This window comes from Trachurus trachurus, assembly GCF_905171665.1.
Source record: "Trachurus trachurus genome assembly, chromosome: 4".
Lineage (NCBI taxonomy): Eukaryota > Metazoa > Chordata > Actinopteri > Carangiformes > Carangidae > Trachurus > Trachurus trachurus.
Genome location: NC_139898.1, coordinates 27,797,520 through 27,819,359, shown reverse-complemented (window position 1 = coordinate 27,819,359; position 21,840 = coordinate 27,797,520). Strand labels below are relative to the sequence as shown.

General features: G+C 40.2%; 2 protein-coding genes across 4 annotated transcripts; one reads left to right on the top strand and one right to left on the bottom strand.

Moving 5' to 3' along the window:
• Positions 1–16: 16 nt before the first annotated feature.
• henmt1 (HEN methyltransferase 1) lies at positions 17–12,574 on the bottom strand. Of its 2 annotated transcripts, none has more exons than XM_083970729.1 (9): positions 12,440–12,574; positions 10,550–10,662; positions 6,573–6,707; positions 6,295–6,477; positions 5,055–5,238; positions 3,655–3,865; positions 2,428–2,557; positions 2,135–2,292; positions 17–421 (listed from the first exon to the last, which is right to left on the bottom strand). In XM_083970729.1, coding segments are annotated over exons 2-9 (1,146 nt in total). In that variant the 5' UTR covers positions 10,552–10,662; positions 12,440–12,574; the 3' UTR covers positions 17–278. The 2 variants fall into 2 exon arrangements, with proteins under 2 accessions (XP_083826855.1, XP_083826856.1); XM_083970730.1 differs by lacking the exon at positions 12,440–12,574 and adding an exon at positions 10,935–11,083.
• On the top strand, positions 11,871–20,730 carry kng1 (kininogen 1). Of its 2 annotated transcripts, XM_083970725.1 has the most exons (10): positions 11,871–11,905; positions 12,431–12,550; positions 12,802–12,904; positions 13,755–13,898; positions 14,649–14,765; positions 15,563–15,638; positions 18,121–18,290; positions 18,420–18,530; positions 18,640–18,735; positions 19,984–20,730. In XM_083970725.1, the coding sequence occupies exons 1-10, from the start codon at positions 11,886–11,888 to the stop codon at positions 20,341–20,343; spliced, it is 1,317 nt and encodes a 438-aa protein (XP_083826851.1). In that variant the 5' UTR covers positions 11,871–11,885; the 3' UTR covers positions 20,344–20,730. The 2 variants fall into 2 exon arrangements, with proteins under 2 accessions (XP_083826851.1, XP_083826852.1); XM_083970726.1 differs by lacking the exon at positions 11,871–11,905 and having other exon boundaries at positions 12,413–12,550; positions 12,807–12,904.
• The last annotated feature ends 1,110 nt before the right edge of the window (positions 20,731–21,840 follow it).

Below are 21,840 nucleotides of genomic sequence, written 5' to 3'. Positions count from 1 at the left end.
CCTTTTTTTTTTTACTTTAACTGTTTTATTGTGATTTGTACATTTTATCCAAGTGGCATTCAATTGATACACTGATATGAAACTGACCGACACTCCACACACTCAAAACACAACATTGTAGTCCCAAACAAGTCATTGACAAACTCAAAAACCAAGTGCATCATGGGATTTGTGAGTTCAACTTGCACTGGACTGTCTCTGTGTCTGGTTATTGATAATCTGCCCCGAACAAATCAACTCTACTTAACCTGAAAACAAAGCTCCGTCCCCCAGATCGATCAGTCGTTGGTCTCCCAGTCCTCTGGTTCAGCTGTACGGCTGCTGCTGCTGCTGCTGCTGTGTTGCCTCGACTCTGTGTAACCACTGTCCTCCAGATCATTAGGACCCTCCTCCTCTTCCTCTTCTTCCTCCTCTTCATCGGCTGACAACACAAAGTATTAAGTACAGTAAACACATTCACAGGTTAATGATGATAAATCCTTTTTATAAGCAAATGTTGGCTGTGGGCACTGAGCTTCATGACCCATTAAAGGAGACATATCATGGAAACATCGCTTCTTAAAGGCTCTTTAACATGTTTTTCGGTGTTTGACTCCAGCCCCCCACGAAATGTAAGAACTGAGAAAAAAATCTAATTTTTTGGCCTCCTGAGATTGAAATCATGTGGTTTTACGAGCTGTTCCCTCAGTTGTCATCCAAAGATGTCATTAGTTTTTGAATTTGCATAATACCACCTGTGAGTACCTGTAAAGGGGGCGGGGCAAGCTGTGGTTCATTTGCATTTAAAGCAATTCTTACCGATCTGGCATTTCACTCAGCACAGCACAAACATTTGAAAATCAACAGCTCCACCTCCCTCACAAGTCCCACCCACCTCTCACTCCTGCCGCATCTCCACAAGCCCCCTCCCTTCCTGCTGCATGCGTTGGCATGGCAAAGGTAAACAGAACATGAACGCGAGTGAAACGGGAACAACACAGTCAAACACAACACCGGAGTTTTAAACCGTATAAACGGACTCAGTGATGATGACTGATGAGTTTTATAATAAACTGTTGCTAGGCTACTGCTACTGGAGACGCAGGGGAAGTGATTGTTACAGATTACGCCTGGGATCCACTGGCATTTGTTGCGTCCTCCGCGACGCGGCTGCCTGTTCATTTTCTATGGGACGCGTCAAACCGTTAATGACGCCCCCGCAAAGCATTCTGGGTAGGCGGCGCGTCCGTTCGAGCAGTTGCGGACCTTCTTTCTAGTGTATGTTGTGACTCTAGTCTCCTCTGCTCTCTGTGTCCTGCTAATGCTCTGGTGTCAATAAAGTTAGGTTTTTTTTAAGCGTTTAAGCGGGGGGCACAAAGTGATTACATATTAAGTAGGTTCGGTCGCTCGTCAAATCTTATTAATCGGACCGAATAATATTATTGGTCAGACTTTTCTCAGAATTATATGAGAATGAAAAAATGATGAGTTTTTAACCCTGTTGGGTTTCTCTTACATTTTAATGTATCATCAGATTATTAATAGCATTTTAACTTAGACAAAGAAATGTGCAAAAGTTCCAGAAAGGTAAGAATAGCTTTAGAAAGGGACAGATACTGAAACCAGCTGTTTTGATATATAATGTTATCTATGGCTCTATTGATTGATTTCATGCCAGGCTTCGTCGTAAACAAATGCACATGGAGGGTTAGCAAAACAGAGGAAAAGCGACTGCGGACTTGCATAGTTCCGTTTTAAGACACCTGGGAACTATTTTAATTTATGGAAAAGGGGCATAATATGTCTCCTATAAATAATCTAAACAGCACCATAATTTTTTTTTTTTTTTTTACATTTAATGTTACCAAAACAGTGTTTATTATGTTTGAGGTCTGATAAACATGTACAATGAATTTCTAAAAAAAACTCTACGCAAATTTTCAATCCAGTATCAACATCCATCTTTACAAATCCGCTGCACATCTGAGCATGTTGCCACCACGGATCAGTGAATAGCGCGCTACCATTGGTCTGATTGAGCATTACTATGACCTCACTAGCAGAAAGGAAACATTCACACCACCACACGTTTTAAACCTTTTAAAAAAAGAAAAGAAAAAAAGACTCAACACAATGGATGTGACGTCACCAGTACCTTCCTCCTGGTAGCTGACGAGCACAGCGGCTCCGTCCTGACTCAGTTTGACCCCGGGGTCGTCCATCAGGAGACGTCGGAGGTTACCGACACTTCCACTCAGGGCGCTGACCTTGGGGCAGCAGGACCACAGCACATCCAGAGGAACAGACACACACCTGGGCACAGACAAAGGAGAGAGGTTACCAGCTGAGGCACATCTGGTTTAATACTTATTAATTTAAAACGTATTAATCTTAATATGAAGAGTAAAATGTAAAGACCAGTTTTAACATCAACATTAATAAACTCACCTGCGAACTGTGCAGGGAACGTGTCGTCTGTGGTTGTAAGTCCAAAATACGCCCTCATCCTCTTCCTCCTGATCCATTGACAAACCATTCCCACACTGCTCAACCAGACTTCTCATCTCAGCTCCGCACACTGGAGGTGAGAGAGACGTGACTGGATTAGTAAAGAGCCTGAAAATGTGTATTTTAAATGTGCATAATTAATCAAGTTAGTCAGAAACATGCACTACCAGTCAAAAGTTTGGACACACCTTCTCATTCAATGTGTTTAATTTAATTTTTTTTATTACTTTCTACATTGTAGATTCATACTGAAGAGTAAAACTATGAAGGAAAACATATGGAGTTATGTTGTCAACACAAAAGTGTTGATTAAAGGTCCAGTGTGTAATAATTGGCAAGGTTTACTGGCAAAATCTGAGTGTATAATTGCTATAAAATAAGATTTGTTTGTTTTTTAGAGTGTTATAATTATTCTTTTATATCTACATATAACAAGGGTCTTCAACATCTTGCTCTGCCATGTTTGTATGGCAGCCCCAACGGAAAATCCAGCCAACCAGAGAGCATGTTTTACCAGTTTCACATTCATAAATAAACCAACATAGAAGAAGGCGCAGGGAAAGAAGGAGTAGGAAACAGCAGACATATCGTAAAATGGTTTAGATCTTCACCTCATTGCTCCATGCTCCTGAAATACTCCCGGTCATCCTAGTCGATGTAAACAAGTTTTTTTGTCCTCGGGGGCCACCGTCACTTTGCCAACGGGAGGAGTGAGTGCGAGCGAGCGCTGCAAACTACAATCTGAACGCTAGATATCACTGTTTTACCCTCATTTTTACACACTGGACCTTTTTAATAAATTAAAATGACACGCAAAAGGAACTTCTGAGGAACGGACACTGGTTTTGTGGACAAGTGTCCGTAGAGTTATCCTCATCTGCACACCCAAGAAACTTACATGTACACGGTTTATAGGTAAAAAAGACTTTACAAAAACAAAGGGTGAAGAATCTAAAATATAAAACACATTCTGCTTTGTTCAACATCGTTTTGTTTCCTACATAACTCCATATGTGTTCCTTCATAGTTTTGTCGCTTCAATATGAATTTACAATGTAGGAAGTAATAAAAATAAAGAAAAAACACTGAATGAGACGGTGTGTCCAAACTTTTTACTGGTAGTGAGTGTACTTCTGCAGGCGTTGAGAGCTGCTGTTAGATACTCGCCTGTCTGCTCCTCTTCGGTCTGCTCCTCCTCCGTCTGCACACCTCGCTGTGTGACACCTCCTGCTGTCTCTGTCTGAGTCAGAGCATCAGCAGCGTTCGTCTCCTCCATCCCTCCGCTCCTCAGCTTCTCTGCCCAGTACAACACCTCGGTGGCCAGGACCCTCCGCAGGGTGTTGTTGTCGCGCAGGCTGGGGTAGTTTATGCTGTACAGCTGATGTAGCAACAAAATAAAGGAAGCAGATCAATAAGAGTTTGATCAGTGGGACATTTACAAGATGGAGCAAATCACATTTTCATTGAGGGTTCAAAAACTTGTCTTTTTTAAACGATGGAAACCTGTTTTAGTTCTTTTAATACAATGGGTCTACTCTGTACACACACACACAGAGCAAAACAAAAACATGGACTTGCACAATTTGCACTAATATATTCTCCATGTTATTACTCTCCCTGGATTTAATTTTTTTCTTAATTTTCTTTTTTAAATGTTTTGATCTTATCATATATATATATATTTAGTTATGTATATTATTTATCCCTGTTGCAGTTAAAAGGTTCAACACAATGAGATAGTGGAAGATTGTATTTTTTTATTGGCTGTGCCTGTATCCCTTTCTATTTTTATTGACTTTAACTTATTGTCTGTCTTTTATCTGCTGCAAATCAATTTCCTTCAGGACATAATAATAAACTGAACTGAACTGAACTGAACTATTTATGCTGTTTTCTTACACGATTCTTGAATATAAGAATTAAGATTATGTGCAGCTGTAAAAGGTAAAAGATGTAAATGAAAGGAAATACATATGAGAAAAAAAATTAAGTAAAAAAAACAGCTTGATCAGATTGAACTTTCTTACATCATTTTTTTTTTCTAAATAATATATGAAATAGATCTGCAAAGTGAGGACTGTTGAATCGACTGTTTAGATCATTGGTGTCTTTTATTACACTATTTAATCATCTATCTTTTATTAAACTTTGTGACTTGTGTATGAATCACAGGTTTCCATTCTTTATTTGATGCTGCAGCTTCATTGTTGTTCATAGGAGCCTCCAGCAGAGGACAGTAAAGCCTCTAAATTACACCTAAAGCTGCTCATTTAGTCATATCTCATCAATTTATGTTAACTGCATAATTCCCTTTGTGTACATAAAAAAAGAGAGACAATTATTTTTCCCTTTATCGTCACACAGATGTTCATCTCTCCTCCAGGGTTTCATTTCTCCACCATTATGAGCTCAGATTTAATTGAACCGTTTCCCTTCATGTCGACACAACAGTTTCATATCATCTGTGAGAATATTCAGCGGCTCATATCCTCCCTCGAATCCCCCGTGAGGAGGAAGTAAAGTTATAAAGAGGAGGGGGCTAGTATAAAAATTAAAACATAACTCACCAGCGTGTATGAAAAAACATCCTCTGTGTCATTCGGCGGCGTGTTGCAGCGATCTCTGACCCCGAGCCGGCGAAACACCCCGATCTGGGAGCAGAAGCCGACTCTCTCCTGCTGGCCGGGCGGAGCCTCTCCGACGCCGGTGAACTCCACCTCGTAACCAAACGCCACACACACCTTCAGAGCCCTGAGGAGAGTTATTAATTAATTAAACAAAATTAAGTTCACATTATGCAACACATACATCAGAAGACTTTGAAAAGATTTGGAAAAGACTCTTGGAAAACTATCATCTCACTCCTGCTCACAAGTTTTTAGAGCTTTTTTCCACAGCGTAGTCTCAGAGTGAGATTTCACAAAGACTGTGAATCTTGCACTATTTACAAGACGACAACTAGATTCTTTAAGCAATTTTTCCCATCATGCTCTTAGTGGAAACTTACAAAGTTTCTGGTTTTGTTACAGCTCATCTATTGGTTGTTGATTGTGTCACTGCAAAGACTTGTGATAATATCAAACACATGTGATATTGTCGTAAGGCCAAGACTAGGAAAAAACTATCTAAACTAATCTAAAACAGCTCAGATTACCACCTTATACTTAACGACTGTGAAAATCTTTTGGTGTTAAGCCCAGTTGTTTTATTCAATTGATCTATAAATACTTTCTGTGAACGTGGATCTTTAAAGGGATATTTCACCATTTTGGCAAATTGGCCCATTGCTATACTCCCTATACAGTAGTCATACTGTAGCAGTAGGTTCGTTACTTTTAATTGTCGGTGCAAGCTATTTTTAGAACGGTGGAGCAGAGCCGCGAGCTGCTCAGAGCAACGCTACGGAGGCTAATGGGATTTCTTGGTTTCCCTCATCAAACTCATCAACGGGAACGTGCATCAGCGGTTTTGCATGAATTTACCTCTAAAACAACTCTGTGTGGTAACGTTGTGTTATTATCTCATAGCGTGGTGAATGTGCAGGTCACAACTTGTCCACCAGAGCGTTTTGGAGTTGTTGGATTGTGTATTTGATGAGTTTGATGAGGGAAACCAAGAAATCCCATGAGCCTCCGTAGCGTAGCTCTGAGCAGCTCGCGGCTCTGCTCCGCCGTTCTAAAAATAGCTTGCACCGACAATTAAAGGTAACGAACCTACTGCTATGACTGTAGGGATTATGGCAATGGGCCAATTTGCCAAAATGTTGAACTATCCCTTTGAAAAAAAATGGCATACTACTGTACCTACCAGCATCTGAACTCTGCTCTCGTCCACTCAAACTTGTGGTCTCGGTGCCTGAACCCCTCCAGCCCGCTGAGGAGCGGGTTGAAGTCAGAGTTCGGGGTGGAGACGATGACGGCAGCCGGAGCCATGTAGCCAAACAGAACCTCGGAGAAACTGTCCACATCTGGAAGAGTGAGGTGCTCTATGCTGGAGACAAATAGGACTCATATGATGATGATACTGAGTCTGACTGGTGCTTTTTTAGACATTTAACACTTTATATTTCACAGACGGCCACTTACAGCTCTATACTGGTCACCAGGTCAAATCCTCTGAGTCTGGCGTCTCTCTGTGTGACCGAGCCCTGGTACAGCTCGATGCACAGCTGATCGAAACCGGGCTGCAGATAGTCGGTCGATATCGGAGCTAATTCGTGCCTGATGGAGGATAAAAGCAGAGTGGAGACATTATCGGTCCACAGCACAAGAACACAATCACTTGATGTTATCCACTATGAGTTCACAAACTAATTTCACTTCTTACAGGACACAAATGGAAATAATTTAACTTCCTAGGGTTGACAATAGATGTTTAGGTCTATATATTTCATGTTGTTTGGTGTCAGCACTTTAATAACTTTTGGAAACTTTGCATCTGAATCCAGCTCTTTAGGCCAAGTTTGTGAACTGGTTTCTACATGCAGTCCAGATTGATCTCTCAGGTAACTAATGTCCTGGTAATACAACAACGCAATAATCCAGCGATCATCACATTTTCATATTGCGTTAAAACATTTGCTTGACATTGTTTTCTTTTAAATTTAAGTTGTGACTAGTTAATCAGTCACTATTAAAATACGTAACAATGCTTATACAAGGAACAAGGAAAGACAAAGTCTTTGTCTGTTTGCTGCATGTGGCTGGATTTTCAATACAAAGTGTTTAATAGTGTTGTAGTCAAGACCACCTAACCCAAACCGAGTCAAGACCAAGACCAAGTCCAGGCAAGATAAACACAACAACAGACACACAACACATACAATAAAATAGAATAAAGCTATATACAGGGATGCAAACGGGTCAGGACCAAAAAAGAGAGGAATTGTCGTGTGGGGGGGGGGGCTCACCATTAACAATATCACAGAAAAGTCTATTTCCAGTAGTTCAACCCCAACCAAGTATTGAGTGCATATAGATGGACAGTTTTCAGAAGGCCAACATTTCTATATTAAAAATGCTTTAAAAAAATAAAAACCATTGCAATATTTCCATTTTGGAGATACTGATTTTTAGGTCTTCACTGAATGTTAGTCATAATTATTACTATTAAAATGAACTGAAGAAATAAAGACATGGGATTTAACATCCCATTCAGTGTGTAATGGACATATAGGCCTATATAATGTGTTAGTTTCACTTTAATTGAACACATTCTACATCGCGGAGGCGACGTCTCTCCTTCACCTCTGAAACGGGGCAGAGCTCCGTGGGAGACACCTGCCTGACACAGCAACGGACATGCACGGGGGGGGGGGGGGGTAACGAGCGCGCACGTCGCGTCTACATTGGAGGTGAATAGGAAGGCTCTGGGACTGATTGACTGTGGACCACCACCAGTCTGATCAGGTCCATCACAGCACAGCAGCTGCAGCTCTGCCCCGCTGTCACATGACGCATATCAGCGCAATCTGTTTACATTAAACCGACATCAGGAGAATAATGAGAATTATGATTAAAAAAAAAATATATTTGTTTCGAATTTTGGCCCCTGGATCATGATTTTTTTGGGCGCATTCTTGGTAAAAAAAAAAATCCTCTAAAAAAAAAGACAGTTGGGATGCATAATGTGTCTCATAACAGTATACTGTGCGTCACGTTATCGCCTCAACCATGGTTGGTGAGAGCAGAAATGTTGTTGTAGGCCTGTGCATATTCTCATTTGTCCAGGTCATAGTATTTCAAAGGAGGTTAAATCGAAAGCAACTGGACTTATACTGAGTCTCCACACCAGATAGTTGGACCAGTCCCAGCCTGGTCAGATGCTACATGAACTGATGAAGCCTCTTGGATGAGAGGTGAAACGTCTTCCTATACTTTTTTTTTTCAAAGGAGGTTAAATCGAAAGCAACTGGACTTAGTTATAATAAGTAAATAACTAAGTCCAGTTGCTTTCGATTTAACCTCCTTTGAAAAAGAAAAAAAAAAAAAAAAAATTGTTGTAGTGAAATTTTTTTTTTTGAAACGAGTGAAAACGAGCGCTAAATCGCGTATCTCGCGTATCTCGCGTTTGGTTGCGCGTAAAAGCTCGCGCGAAAAAAAAGCGTTCCTCGTGTTTGAGTGGGAAGCCCCTTTGGGTCTTCCCACCAAACACGATGAAATAGACGAAGACGCGAGGGTCCCGTCGCCATAAAACAATCGGGTGTAGCGTCGCAAAAAAAAAAAGTCGCGTCTACCGCGTCTCGCGCCTAATCGCGTCTTTGCGTCACGGCCTTTTACACCGCGGACGTAACGAATAAACGGTGACGGTGTGAACCAACAACATAGAACAGGACCAGACGTGGCGTTGTTTCCTCTTTTCACCGACAGCTCCACTCTCCCTTACTTACACTAACTACTGTTATTGTGGAGGCCAGAGAATTGTGGGATTTGTAGTTTTTGACCAATCGTGTGCTCTTTCTTTTTTGTGATTTTCCTGGTTAACACATGTTTTTTTTTTTTTAGGGGCAAATGCGAGCGAAATGCTCGCCCATGGTGGGCATACGAAAATTTAAGAGCTGTCTTATTTAAGTCTTGAACACAATAATTCAACAAATTTAAGACATTTTAAGGCCTAAAAGTGTGTAATGGACATATAGGCCTATATAATGTGTTAGTTTCACTTTAATTGAACACATTCTACATCGCGGAGGCGACTTCTCTCCTTCACCCCTGAAACGGGGCAGAGCTCCGTGGGAAACACCTGCCTGACACAGCAACGGACATGCACGGGGAAAAACGACCGAATGCACGCGGATACGTCGCGCGTCAACATTGGAGGTCGGCAGTTATCAGTATAACCAGAGACAACCATGTATGAGTTCGCCTCAGTTTCACGTGATTGTCACTGTCAGCCTGTTAGAAAAACATTTTACTGACCCCAGCTGAGACCCCCCCCCCCCCCCCCCTCCCAAAAACAAAAACTCTTCGGATCTGAACGATTCACACAAGTCACCTAATTGGTCATGAAAAAAGCGAGTTTCGCTTTTCGGCGCGCTGTTTGCATCCCTGTATATAAAAAAAAATAATAATAAATAAAATAAAAAGTTTCAATTACTAGAAAGTTAAGTGTCTCCAGAACAGAGATTAATACCTGATGGAGCTACTGTTGATGCTGGTCAAACTATATGATAATTATAAGGTTTTTTGAGTACAGTTTTAAGGGTGTTGACTTGAGCGTTTACATAATAATCATATGGCTTGATATTTACATTATTCCTCAGCTAAAAAGAAAAGATCGTTTTATATTAAATCTTGAAACAAAGTTTGGATTGAACAGAATAACACTCCCACTTTTGACACCGGTGCGTGCATGTACAGTCTTTGGGTGCAACCAAAGTCAGATGGTTACACAAGACTCTACTTTTATAGAACAATTTTAACTATCCTAAAGTTATTGAATTACATCACATAAAAATGAGCGAGCAGCAGATGTCACTGCAGCTGTGGTCTTGAGAAAAAACCCTGAGTCCAGCTCAACCAAGATAGAGACAAGACCAAGACCATGAAAATGTGGACTCCAATACCACAACACTAGTGTTTAAATGTAGTTTATAGGTCAGTGACAAATAAGGGTTGGCAAGAGGCTTCAGAAATTGTCTTAAAAACATGCATCAAATATGTACTGAAATGAAATTTGAACCATTTTTAACAAAGGTCAGACTGAAAGCACTGAAAATGTCAAGGTATAACCACAAAAGAATGATAAATATTACATATTTTATCCATCTACAGTGGATTTAAGTGTACTTATAAAAATATATATAGCCTACTTTCTTCTGAAAACATTAAATTAAAATAGTTTTTACACGTATTCCTCATTTGAGTCCAGATTTATACGGTAGTCAGATTTTTATGAAAAAAATACTGGTTACACCACTTGAGTCGACATTGCACTTTGCATCATGTAATTGACCCTTACGTTACGTATATTATTAATTTAATAAAACCTAAAGATAAATCATTTTTTAATGAAACTTTAATATACTTTTGATGATGAAGCAGTCACGTCTGTATTTACTTACATCTTCTTTTTGACCACGGAGCCGTCGATGTCAACTCCGACCAGAAGTTCAACTACGCGGTGAAAGCGGAGCTGCTTCAGGAGGCGACACTCACAGCAGCCCAGGTCCACCACCTGAGGACGGAGGACGGAGGATGGGACAGGTGAGAGGTTTAAATCAGTAGCAGCAGCAGTAAACTTTTATCTCCTGGGACCAAAGATGTTGTTTAAAAAAGTTATCAACACGACAAAAACGCAAACCCTCGCAGGGACCCGTAGATGCTAACGTTAGCTGCGGTGGTTAACTTCTCCACGCTCGGATAAACGTCGGTGTTGCAATGAAAGTCATTTAAAAATAATAATAATAATGATAATAGATGTATGTGTATATTTAAGACGTGTGCTACCTTTTTAGGTTTGTTCCTCATGACAAAATCGATGACAAATTCGTGTCTCTGCCTGTGAAGCGGCGGACTGAACATGCTGACGCTAAGCTAGCAGGTGTAGTACCTCCGCCCGACCTCAGGGGGGCGCTGCTGTATGTAGGCGTGTGGTGGCACAGCACAGGTGCATTACAGGTGCTTTTTTTTTTTTTTTTTTTGCCTCATTGACACATAGAGGATGGGTAAGTTTGACATTGATTAGCCTATTAGTTCTTCTTAATCCAATATCAGGTCAAAATATATAAATTAATTTCTCAATTAAGGAGTCAAGAGCCTTTTGTCTATGTGGTTTTGACCTGCCTATGGTTGATTTTCTGACTGAGCAACTACAAAGAGACACAAACAACAGAGATGCATAAACCTACTACAAAAAGATGCTATATAACTGCATGGTTGCACAAAACAAGTACAAACAGGCAAAAAAAAAGACCATAGAGATACAAAACAAATGCAATCTTTATAATCTGATTTTTTGTCATTGTTGCCATTTTTCATAGTTTTGACTTTTTTTTATATGAAGTTTACTGACTGAGCAACTACAAAGAGACACAAAAGAACAACAGAGATGCATAAACCTACTACAGTACAAAAAAAGATGCTAAATAACTGCATGGTGGCACAAAACAAAGTACAAAGAGGCAAAAAAATATCCACAAAGAGATAAAAACTATTAAAAACCAACAACCCCACCATAGACCATGGAGATACAAAACAAATACAATCTTCATGTTTATTCGTCATGTCTACACTTTCACACAGTCATGATTCAGTTTTTTTTCTTCTAAATCTGCCGTCTCTACTTAACAGCACTGACTCACCACCGATATATCTATCATTACAGATGTGCGCAGATGTGTGTGGGCGATTGCAGAGCCAATGACCTCCTTTTTCGTTTTTTTCCCTTCTTTTTTTGGCATGTTGTCATCAGTCCACAGGTACAGATACAGCAGCAGTATAAGGAGAGGAAACATCTGAGCACATTTAGTTTCATTTGAAAGAGGAGCAGGCAGAGAGTGAGAGAGAGTGGTGCAAGTCAAAGGTCAACAGGGACAAAGTACCAGTGAAAACACACAAAACACACATGTATGCACACACACACACAAACACACACACATACACAGTGGCCTCCTGCAAATTTATAGTTTCAGAGCCAATCAACTCTATTTTATGTGGTGTATTTTGTGGGTAATATGTGTGTGCATGTGTGTGTGTGTGGCCTGAGGAAGGAGGACGTTTTTTTAGTTCATCTCCTCAAATGCTCTTTATCTCTCTTTCTCTTTCTCTCTTTCTTTCTGATGGCGATTGTTGTATTGACTCTGCAGGTAGGAGGGCAAACAAAAAAGCAAACATTTACTCTCCTTTTACCGACTGAGCGTCATGTGTGTGTGTGTGTGTGCTTTGTGCCCTCCTGTCCCCTCTCTCCCTCTGTGTGTGTGTGTGTGTGTCATCATCTTTCTCAGGATTCCCACCTACGGTTTCGGGGAGAACTTCAGTCAGTCGTCCATCCCTGTGCGGAGAGGAGTCGAGTTTCTCTCCCCTCGGCAGGATCGGCAGGCAGCAGGACTCCACCGTCACAGACTGTGAGTACCGTCCGTCCGGATCACCAAACTTTATTATGCAGCAGCCCTAAAAACATGTAAACTTATTTCTGGGCCACAAAGGAGGAATTTGAGATCAATCGATCCACGTGACACAGTCGGAAGGAGTTCGGAGGAAGGTCGCTTGGACGTTACTTCAATAAAAAATGCAGCTAAAAGTTCAACTGGTGTGATTTTTCTTTCTTTTCTTCTTTTTTTTTTGCTTTTTTTTTCTGTGCTTTTGTTTTTACCAGAGCAGAGCGAATCAGAGCGTCACATCGAGATCGCACCATGAGGAGTGGAGTGGGCCTGTGCGTGCTGGGCCTGCTGTGCCTCCACAGCTCAGTGTTTGGGCAGGTGAGCACACAACATACTTTACTTTATCAGACTGATACTAAGCAGAAGTGAAAGTAGCAACACTACAAAACACCACAATTATGTTTTAAAATGTAAAGTTTCAAGAATAAAACAACCAATAAGGCAATACGACAGCTTTAAGTATGTTATATAATCGATTTGATATTATTTAAGCAGCATTTTAGTGGTGTATCTTGCTGCAGTGCGTCTAAATACACACCTACTTGTGGATAAAAATGCTAATATATTTGACATAATGCAAATTAACCAAAGTATCAGAGCTTAAAATACTGTGTTTCCCCTCTGACATGTGGAGGATCAACACAAAACCAAGTGATTTAGAAGAACTTGCAAGTAAATGTGCTTGTTGTTTCCACTTCCTTTTTGATATTGGATTAGAAGCATTTGGATCATTATGTAAATCCTGACTAACTCCTGCTTACAGTGTCGGTCATGTTGATTTTCCATGTTCACGATTTTCCTCTGAAAAGCTGCTTAGGAAAAGGAGCAGTAAAAGTAGAAGAAATGGAAATAATCAGTGAGACAAGTGCAAAAAAAAAAACACTTGAATAAATGTAATTAGATACTGTATATGCTACTTTGAAACAGTTTAGTTATGTTTCACTTGATTTCATAAAAGGCCTGTAGAGGGTAGTCTTTCATATCACCACAAAGCAAAGACTGCAGAAAAAGTGAAGTACCACATACAGTATTTTCCTTTTCACAGGTCTGTTGTAGTTGATTGTTGCCAGTCGTCTTTTTTTCTTTCTTTACTGATGAACTTCTCTCTCTTTCTTTCTCTCTCTTTATTTCTTTTTTGCAAATTCTTCGTCCGATTCTCGTCCAGCAGCAAGTGGACGTCCAACCGGGCGTCTTGGTCTTCTGCGATGACCCCACTGTAGACAAAGCCGTCACCAGCGCCGTGCACAAGTTCAACGAGAGGTTGACCACCGGATACATGCTGGCCCTCTATCGGATACTGACGGCCAGCAAGGTACAGCGATAACAGAGCAGGCCTGACTGTCTGCATGTTTATTTATCTTATCTGGCAACTTTAAGACAAAAAGTACTTAAACTTGATATATTCCTGTAATATTCATAAAAATGTAAAGATTACCCGTGAGTGACAATGTATTTTTAGTCTTAAAAGTGCTTTAATCTTACTGGTGTTGCATTATGGTGGCACATATCTGTACTGTTTTTTTGTTTTTTTTTACTGTTGTATCTGCACAAACTTGTTCATATTCAGCTGCTATCAAAACTGTAAAAAGTGGGAAATAATATGCAGAAACAGACAGAAAAACAGTTAATTTGCTTTAACTGTCAGTGCTCTGCATGAGAAAGTTTATTATCACTTAATGGAAACCTTAAACAGTCACTACAACTCATGCAGAAATTAAGTTTTAATGCATGGTATTTAATTCCTGGCTGCATTTTAAATTCATTAGAAATTAAATTAATTGTTTGATTTTTTAAAGATATATATTTGAGCTTTTGTTGCCAGGGCAGTATTAGAGATAGGAAATCAGGAGAGTGATAAAGAGAGAGATGACGTGACCATACAGTTCGTTTCAGAGCTGAAACTTTGAGGCGATGACACACAAGGAACCAAAGCTGTGGGATAATGGCCGAGAAATTCTTGGAAAACACTTCGACCTCTGATACACACACACACCAACCGACCAACTGACTGACTCTCTGTGTGTGTTTGTGTGTGTGTGTGTGTGTGTGTCTCTCTCCACAGTCGGAGAACGGCTCAGACTCGGTGTACTCGCTGCAGTTCACCAGCAGGAGGAGCAACTGTCCTGTCGGGAGCAACAAACCCTGGACGGACTGTGACTATCTGCCCTCTGGACGGAAGGTAGAGACGATGATGATGATGATGATGATGATGATGATGATGGGCTGCAGATCCTCATCATATTCTCCAGTCACTTCTGCAGACTGGAGCATTGAAAGCATTTAGAGCAGGTTATAACTTCTTAAAGGGACAGTTCAACATTTTGGCAAATTCTCCTATCGCCATAATCCCTATAGTCATAGCAGTAGGTTCATGTTGTTTTGAGATCAGCGGGGCAGAGACGTGAGCTGCTCAGTGAACACAATGGAGGTGAACGGTACAGGTCCCCTGTCCCTCATCAAACTCATCAAATACACAATCCAACAACTCCAAAACGCTCTCATGGACAAGTTGTGACCTGCACATTCACCACGCTATGAGATAATCATGTTACATTATGATCAAGTTGTTTTTGAGGCAAATGCAGCTGGAGCTACATCCCAAGAGGGATTTCAAAAGCAAAAGTAGTTCTGAGTGTTTGCTTCATGTGTCGTAATGTCACATAATTATACATGATTATCTCATAGCGTGGTGAATGTGCAGGTCACAACTTGTCCATCAGAGCGTTGTGGAGTTGTTGGATTGTGTATTTGATGAGTTTGATGAAGGACAGGCGACCTGTACCGTTCACCTCCATTGTGTTCACTGAGCAGCTCACGTCTCTGCCCCGCCGATCTCAAAACAACATGCACCAATAATTAAAAGGTAATGAACCTACTGCTACGACTATAGGGGTTATGGCAATAGGAGAATTTGCCAAAATGTTGAACTACCCCTTTAAAGTTGGTGATCAATCTTCTGTCGTGTTGTTCCTGCAGGAGCCGATGTCGTGCAACGCCACGGTCTACGTGTCGGAGACGGAAGCGGACACTAAGCAGGTGGATTGTGTGCTCGGTGAGCGACAGGATGTGTCACATGATTAGACGTAGATCTCACTGTTTATCACATGTTCCTCATTCAGAAAACAGTGAGTCATAGAGGAACATGGACAGTGGTGGTGGTGGGCGCACACGGGGGATCCACAGGGGAGGATGGTTGTTGTGTAATATATCAACATGGGCTGCAGATAGGGAAAGCACATTATTAACTCATCGCACCGTAAGAGGCCGTGGCCTGGTCTAGACTTTAATCTGTTTGTCCAAGCAGCTCACTGTGTGCTCTCTGCTGCTTCCAACATGTTTTGCAAGTTTAAAATGGCAAAGCTTGGGGAATTTCTATTTGTCTTAAACAGGACACAATAATACAAACATGATTATATCTGATCAATATAGTATAGGGCAGTGCTTCTCAACCTTTTGTACATCAAGGACCCCTAAATTGACACAAATTAGACCACGGACCCCCATTGGACCAAATTTAGAAGTAAATACCAGAAATACACAAATATTTGTTCTGAGACTGAGTTACTTTTTTATACTTTTAAATTAGGGCCAATGGCGTGAATTTTTGGAAATATTATAGAGAAATTTCTGGAAAAAAGTGGTCCAATTTCTCCAAAAACATTTAAACATTTCTAGGAAGAAGTGGTAAAATTTCTCTAAAAAATGTTCAAAATAAAAAAGTAAAAATTTTCTAGAACAAAGTGGTAAAATTTCTAAAACAAAAAAGTTTTTAAAAAAAATCTAGAAAAAGTGGTAAAATAATAATAAAAAAAACTTCTAGAAAAAAATGGTAAAATTTCTCGTAAAAAAAAAATTTCAAAATAAGAAAGTACATTTTTCTAGAAAAAAGTGGTAAAATTTCTAAAACAAAAAAGTAAAAAAAAATCTAGAAAAAGTGGTAAAATTAAAAAAAAAAAAAAAAAAAAATCCAGAAAAGAGTGGTTAATTTTCAAGAAATAAATTGGGGACCCCCTTCAGATCTCTCAAGGACCCCTAGGGGTCTCCGGACCCCAGGTTGAGAACCACTGGTATAGGGGGCTCATACATTTTTGATTTGCTTTAGAGACAAAAGTATTTTTAACGTCACTCAGACGCACGTCCACACAGTGGATGTCGATCATCGAGAAACTTCACCTTCTGCTCCAAACATTAAATTTTCATTTCGTCCATCTGTTCTTTTTATAAACCTGCTGCTCTCACCTCGGTGCTGCTGCAGAGAGCACATCACTCAAAATATCTCAAACACAGTTTCACTCAATACGCATTTTAAAAAAAAGTCAATATCCTGCTCAATTATGATCATAATTTGATTGTGTTGTGGAAAGATAAAGTCATTATATTAATTGAATACCGGCTATTATTTGAGGGAATACGGTCTATTCGTGTGTCAGCTGCAAAGCCGAGCTCCTACAGTATGTTCAGTCTCGCTCTAGTGTCTGTCAATTATTATAACATGACAAAAACAATTGTCTAAATATTCCTCAACAGTTCTTGTGCTGATATCACTAGTTGACATAATATATTTTCGAGATCACGGGCTATGATATTGCTCAGATGCACGTGATGCAAAACGCTGTCAGAGCTGACAGACTCGAGTGTGAAATTAATTTCAGTGCAAAATAATTAGGTCAAAAACGATTTAATATGAAGCTGAAATTTAGTGATTAAATTATTATTGGAAAAATAGGCATGGACTTGTTCATATACAATTCTTGCCATGATCTTGCTCAGCACTGGTAACAGACTTATATATATCAACTATTAGATTCAGAAAATGGCAACTTTTTGTTTTTGGGTATTGGGATTATTTTCGATATTTTCCAAGCTTTTGGACAAACATTTTCACCAAATGCTTGATTAATAATATGAGTAATCTCTGGAGCATTGCCATCAACATTAAATCAACTTTGGGAACACTAACTTTCTTCAATTCAAAACTACAGTCTTTGTTTTCCATTATGTGGTGTATTAAAGTATAAGATAATTATTTATTCCTTCTTTAAATAGGAACTATGCAATATTTGTAGCTTAACTATGCTACATTTTTACCTTAATTAAACAGCTTTGGAGTAATTGATATTTATATTGTATATGTACATCGTATATGATATGTAACGTTGTGTAACGCTCTGTTGATTGCATTCTCGCCAAATGCACATGGCCGAGAGGAGGGTTAGCAAAACAGAGGAAAAGAGACCGGACTTGCATAGTTCCCCTTTAAATTTCAGATACGTTCAGAGACCCTAATGCTTTAAAATCATCCACTTGTAAATTACTGAGCAGCATCTTTTTAAAGATAAAGGGGAAATCCAAAAGTTTCTTCACATTAAGACTTTGCAGACATTTTGCAAACTGCTTATCTTTGTTAATTGTTTTCATCTGTTTGTTATATTTTACTTATATTCTTATTCGAGAGCTTTTATAAATCTGTGCTAATCGGTATCGCAGCAGAAAAATCAACGACTCTTTCATGATCTCTCCCCCTTCTCCTCCAGACAACTTCATCGTCCCAGAGAAGGCGACCTGTCTGGGCTGCCCCCAGGAGATCTACGAGTACTCGGAGGAGCTTCGAGTCCCCATGTCCGTCTCCATCTCCAAGTATAACTCCATCTCCGACTCGACTCACCTGTTCACCCTGAACACCATCACGCACGCCAGCAGACAGGTAGAGAGAGGAGAGCCAGGAGGAGCATAGTATGAACTGAAGGAGGAGATGTGACGATGATGAGGTGGGAAAAGTCTTTGTTTTCTTAAACCTCTTGTGTTTTTTGTTTTAATTTTTGTGTCCTTGCAGGTGGTCGCAGGTTTCAGGTACAAGGTGAAATTTGATATGCAGAAAACCACCTGCGCCAAGGCCGAACACAAAGACCTCAATGAACTGTGTGACCCTGATGAAAAGGATATGGTAAATATACAGTATATATATATATATATATATGAATAAAAAGACTTGTAACCGTTTACTTTATTTGATCTTTTTTGGCTTATTTAACCTGATTATCATGTGTTTGCAGGAGTTTGTAAACTGTAACTCGACAGTGGACGTGGCCCCGTGGAGACTCGAGCCCCCGGAGGCCCAGTTAAACTGTGAACCAGGTGCACTGCCTACGGTAAGACCCCGCTTTGTTATTACTCTGTAGTTGGTTAACCTGACACACAAAGACAGTAGCTTCTTTTAGTGCAGATGAACATTTAAAAACAATGATAGTCAGGACTTTGGTTTTGAAAAAGTTCCAAAAATAAAAACTCTTTAGATGTGGGGACAGTTGTTTGGTGGAGAGACGAGATGTGGACGTCTATTTAACTACATTTATGTTTTAAAATGCATTTGTTTTGCTGCGTTTTGCATTTGGAGCTCTGTACATTTCCAAAACGTGTGTTATAGTCCAGGGCTCCAGACTTACGTTTTTCACTAGGAGCACAGTGGCCCCTAACTTAAAATTTTAGGAGCGCAAGCTGAAAAATTTGGGAGTGCACACTGTAAATCAACTTCCAAAGCAAATATTCACATTTCCTTTTCTTTCATGATCCTCACACACATTGGCCTGACTGACACTTGTAATGACAGATACCACATTCTTCCCCTTCCGCGTTTCACAAGAAAAAAAAACAAAACAGGGTTACCCTTTAATTTACAGGCCGCTAATTACGTGATAATGTCAAGAAATAGCCTAGAAATAACAAGTAATGGCGTCATAATGTCTAGAAATAGGCTAGAAACAATTTCATAGTAATGTCGAGAAATATAGCAAAGAAATAACAATTGATTGCGTAGAAATAGCCCAGAAATAATTGATTGTAATTATTGTAATGACATGGTGGAGAAAATTTCTGGCCTTTCCCAAAAAATTCAAAGCATGAAAAGCATGTGTAATAGCCTTTATGAAAACCATGACATTACAATGAAATTAACCGTTATTATAGGCTATTTCTTGACATTACTATGCAATTAATTGTTGTTATTTCTTGGCTATTTCTTGACATTATCATGTAATAAGCGGCCTTTAAATTAAAGGATTACCAAAAACAGCAAGTAGATGAAAATTTTACTTGCACTGTCTCAAATTTTATTTTTGATTGTATGCACCAAAGGCCCCTCCTCTTTGCCCATTTTGGGATTAGCCAGGAAGTGGGCGGAGTCAAATACTGCCAAGATGGCGACTACAGAGCAGCCCAGTCTGAGCTTCTTCTACCACTAAACCAAAGTGACAATTACCACACAAGTAAAGGGGAACTATGCAAGTCTGGCCATGTGCATTTGTTTACAACAAAGTCGGGGAGAAATCAATCAATAGAGCGGTGCATGGCGTTATATATCAGATACTCACATGTTACACCTCACCTCTTTCTTTCCTCAGTTCTTCACCCGGCGCCGTCCCCCCGGCTGGTCTCCACTCAGGAACATCCTGTACGAAGTCCCCGCCACCGCCGCCGCCGCCGCCTCGGCTGCGGCCTCGCCGACCCCACCGGCCCCGTCCAAGGCCGCAGACGCCGCAGCCAAGGAGGAGTCGTCAGAGGAGGACGTGACGGCCGTCAAACCGGCCGGCGTCCCCGTCGTGGCCTCGGACGCCGTGAACGACAGCCCCTTCCACTGCCCGTCCAAGGCCTGGAAACCTTTCAACCCCGTGGCCGACGCCGATGCTGCTGCAGCCGCTCCCACTGAGGCCGAACCCGCGGCGGCAGTGGAGGGATTCAGCGATAAAGACCTGCTGGGATAAAACAAACCAAAAATCTCCACATTTGTATTCAAAAATAATTTTCACACTCTCCCAACAGATTTTGTATTTGTTTGTTTTTTAGACTAGACTAGTTGCACTGCAGGGAGTTCTGCTGCAGAGACGAGGGTTGAGTTCATACAGTAAAAGAAAAGCAGTTTATTTGGATCCTGCAGTTCCTCAGAAAGCACTGGAAACATACGGACTGAAGCGACGACAGAGCTCTCTAGTGTTACCTATATATAAATGACGAGGAGTCGGTGTCCTTTGAGTAGAAAATCAAAGTTATAAACGAGTCATTAAACAGCCTCGGTGTCAATTTCTAAGGCGTAAGAGAGAGAGAGAGAGAAAAATCTGCAAGAAAAGTGAAATAAAACTTTGTTCTTTGTGCTGGTTTTTGTCTTGAGTGTTAATGCACGTACACTTTAAAACTTTATTTTCCTTTTTATGTGACATTAGCAGGAAAAAACAACTAATTCTTGAGTTTTGTTCTTGAATATTTATGATTTAAGATCACAAAATCAAGAATATAGCAAACAAAACTGAACACTATTGAATAAAAGCAAGGTTTTTTCACGGGTGGAAGCAGCAGCAGCAGAAGAGCAAACACAGCCGGGTGAATGTTTAACAAATTTATTTGTACATCTTCACAGAACACTCAGGTGACCAGTCCGTCAGTCAGTCGGTCAGTCAGGGTACAAACCTTTAACTCTGTGACCAGGCAGCCGAAACAAAACAAACACAATTTTACACTTATAAATAAAAAAAAAACGCAGGTTATTGTGAGAATGAACGTGTCCTAGAAATTGTTCCTACAGGGAGCAAAACTTAAGGCATTAATTCATCATAAAAATCTGTGTGGCTGCCGAGCAGACTAAAATAATAATAATTATAATAAAAAAAACCAAACGCAAACAGGAAGAATATTCATCTTTACCCAATCTCATGCAGGTATAGGCTGTGGAAAAACAATACATTGGCCCGTTGTACATTCATTCATAGTATAGGTTAAGGTTCTGACAGCATGGTAATATGCAATGGAAATATATCAGAGACAAACTGTAATGTAGTTTACAGAGAAGAAATGAAACCACAGACTGTTCACGTCAATGTTCCTGTTTGATAATGAGGACGTGGGACATTTGAGACGCAGACTAACTGATCACAAATGATCAATAATCTGGATTATTTAACATATTTGCTTTCTTTTTTCCCGCCTGTAGACAGATTTGTTCTGTTTAAAGCCCATTCAGAGGCTTTTTTGAGCAGAGTTTGATCCACAGAAACACAGAATCAGTCCCTCAGGGGAACAAACAGGAACAGTGACATAAAACACGTTAGAATAAAAACATTTGTCTCGTCTTAAAGTCACAAAAATGACACTGTAAGCATCTCAGAAACGTAGAATTCACTACGTGGATATTGCATTGAATTGCGTTAGATTTTCTGGGTGTTCATGTTATTTTGTCCACGGTTTTTCGTCTTGCAATCACAGGCCAG